General features: G+C 35.0%; 2 protein-coding genes across 2 annotated transcripts in view; both read right to left on the reverse strand.

The window, feature by feature from the left end:
• LOC137627237 (uncharacterized) overlaps positions 1-2500 on the reverse strand; it is a 360253-nt gene that overhangs the window by 288601 nt on the left and 69152 nt on the right. The gene's annotated exons all lie outside the window — the stretch shown is intronic.
• Positions 2012-2419, reverse strand: LOC137627238 (BTB/POZ domain-containing protein KCTD9-like). Its single transcript, XM_068358319.1, has one exon. The coding sequence runs from the start codon at positions 2417-2419 to the stop codon at positions 2012-2014; it is 408 nt and encodes a 135-aa protein (XP_068214420.1).

Genomic DNA, 2500 nt, shown 5'->3' on the forward strand with positions numbered 1-2500 from the left:
ACGCATATATATATATATTGGATATTTTTTAAGAGCATAAATTTAACTTGGTAGTTATAGACAGGTCATGATCCTGCTCTTTGTATCTTTTACCTTAATTACATTATTATTATTATTATTATTATTATTATTATTACTAATATTATAATTATTATTATTATTATTATTATTATTATTATTATTATCATTATTATTATAATTATTATGATTATTATTACTTACTTGCTAAGCTACAACCCTAGTTGGAAAAGAATGATGCTATAAGCACAATTGCTCCAACAGGGAAAATAGCCCAGTGAGGAAAAGAAATAAGGAAAAACTACAAGAAGTTTAAGAACATTAATAAGATTAAGATTAATCTTTCATATATAAACTATTAAAACTTGAAAATAACAAGAAGAAAAGAATCGAGGTAGAATAAGTGTGCCCGAGTGTACCCTCAAGCAAGAGATCTTTAACCCAAGACAGTGGAATACTATGGTACAGAGGTTATGGCACTACCCAAGAATAGAGAACATTGGTCTGATTTTGGAATGAAACCCTCGTTTATTATTATTATTATTATTATAATTATTATTATTATCATTATTATTATTATTAGCTAAGCTTCAACCCTAGTTGGAAAAGCAAGATGCTATAAGCTAAGGGCTCTAACAAGGAAAAATAGCCCAGTGAGGAAAGGAAATAAGGAAATAAATAAACGATATAAGAAGTAATAAACAATTAAAATAAAACATTCAAAAACATTATCAACAATAAAACAGATATTTCATAAATAAACTATAAGGGGACTTATGTCTGTCAGTTCAACATAAAAGCATTTGCTGAAAGTTTCATCAGCCAGGCCTCTATTAGTTCGAAAATTTTATTTCAATTATTTTTTTAAGTCTCTTTTTTACGTCTTTTAAAGGTATCTTGAAGGTGTCTTGTTTCAGTTCCATTTTCATCAGAATAGATGCTCACCAGAACGTCAGCCTGGCAAGCCCAAATAACTCCCACTGTGGTGCCCAACCACAGCAGCGGCCTCCCAAGTAAACAGCTTAAACTCACGGCCCCGAGGGGAGGGATCGATCTGCTGTCATGCGAATGCTAGGCGAACACGTTACTGCTGTACTAGCTGGGTAAAAGTTGGAACCTTATAATTTATTTATCACTTCTTTTCCTTTCCTCATCGGGCTCTTTTTTTTCCGGGTGGAGCCCTTGGGCTTATAGCATTCGTTTTTTTTTTCAACTAGGGTTGTAGCTTAGCTAATAATAATAATAATAATAATAATAATAACAATAATAGTGATAATCATAATATATATACATTATATATACATATATATTATAATTATATATATATATATATATATATATATATATATATATATATATATATATGTGTGTGTGTGTGTGTGTGTGTATATTATAATGATCACTATTATTATTATTATTATTATTATTATTATTATTACTATATATGTATGTGTATGTGTGTATGTATCTTTATGGGCGTTATAATGTATCAATATGCAAATTGCCTAATTAATATTCAAAGGTGGTATTGCCTAAATGACCCTTGATAAGGTTACATTGCCATGTTTAGATTATCTATCCTCTCGTGAGAAAGCTGACAAAACAATTCATTTCCCATCACGTCAATTCCCATCACTTCAATTCCCCTCACGTCAATTCCCATCGCGTCAATTCTCCTCACTTCAATTCCCATCTCGCCAATCCCCATCTCATGATTTCCCATCACGTCAATAATCCCCTCCCGTCAATTCCATCACTTCAATTCCTCTCACGTCATTTCCCATCACGTCAATTCCCATCACTTCAATTCCCCTCACGTCAATTCCCATCGCGTCAATTCTCCTCACTTCAATTCCCATCTCGCCAATCCCCATCTCATGATTTCCCATCACGTCAATTCCCATCACTTCAATTCCCCTCACGTCAATTCCCATCGCGTCAATTCTCCTCACTTCAATTCCCATCTCGCCAATCCCCATCTCATGATTTCCCATCACGTCAATAATCCCCTCCCGTCAATTCCCATCACTTCAATTCCTCTCACGTCAATTCCCAACACTTCAATTACCATCACGTCAATTCCCATCACTTTAATTCCCCTCACGTCAATTCCCATCAAGTCAATCCCCATCAGGTCAATTCCCCTCACGTCAGTCCCCATCAATTCAATTCCCCTCACTTCAATTATCTTCACGTCAATTTCCATCACTTCAATTCCCCTCACATCAATTCCTGTCACTTCAATTCCCCTCACGTCAATTCCTTTCACTTCAATTCCCCTCACGTCAATCCCCAACACTTCAAATCCCCTCACATCAATTCCCATCACATCAATTCTCTTCGGGTCAATTCCCATCACTTCAATTCCCACCAAGTCAATTTCCCTCATGTCAATTCCCATCACGTTGAGGCATAAATCGGACCAGAAGTAAGAAGTGGATCAGCCATGGTGCCATAACCCGTAGTCTCTCTCTCTCTCTCT

Source organism: Palaemon carinicauda, chromosome 35 (assembly GCF_036898095.1).
Source record: "Palaemon carinicauda isolate YSFRI2023 chromosome 35, ASM3689809v2, whole genome shotgun sequence".
Lineage (NCBI taxonomy): Eukaryota > Metazoa > Arthropoda > Malacostraca > Decapoda > Palaemonidae > Palaemon > Palaemon carinicauda.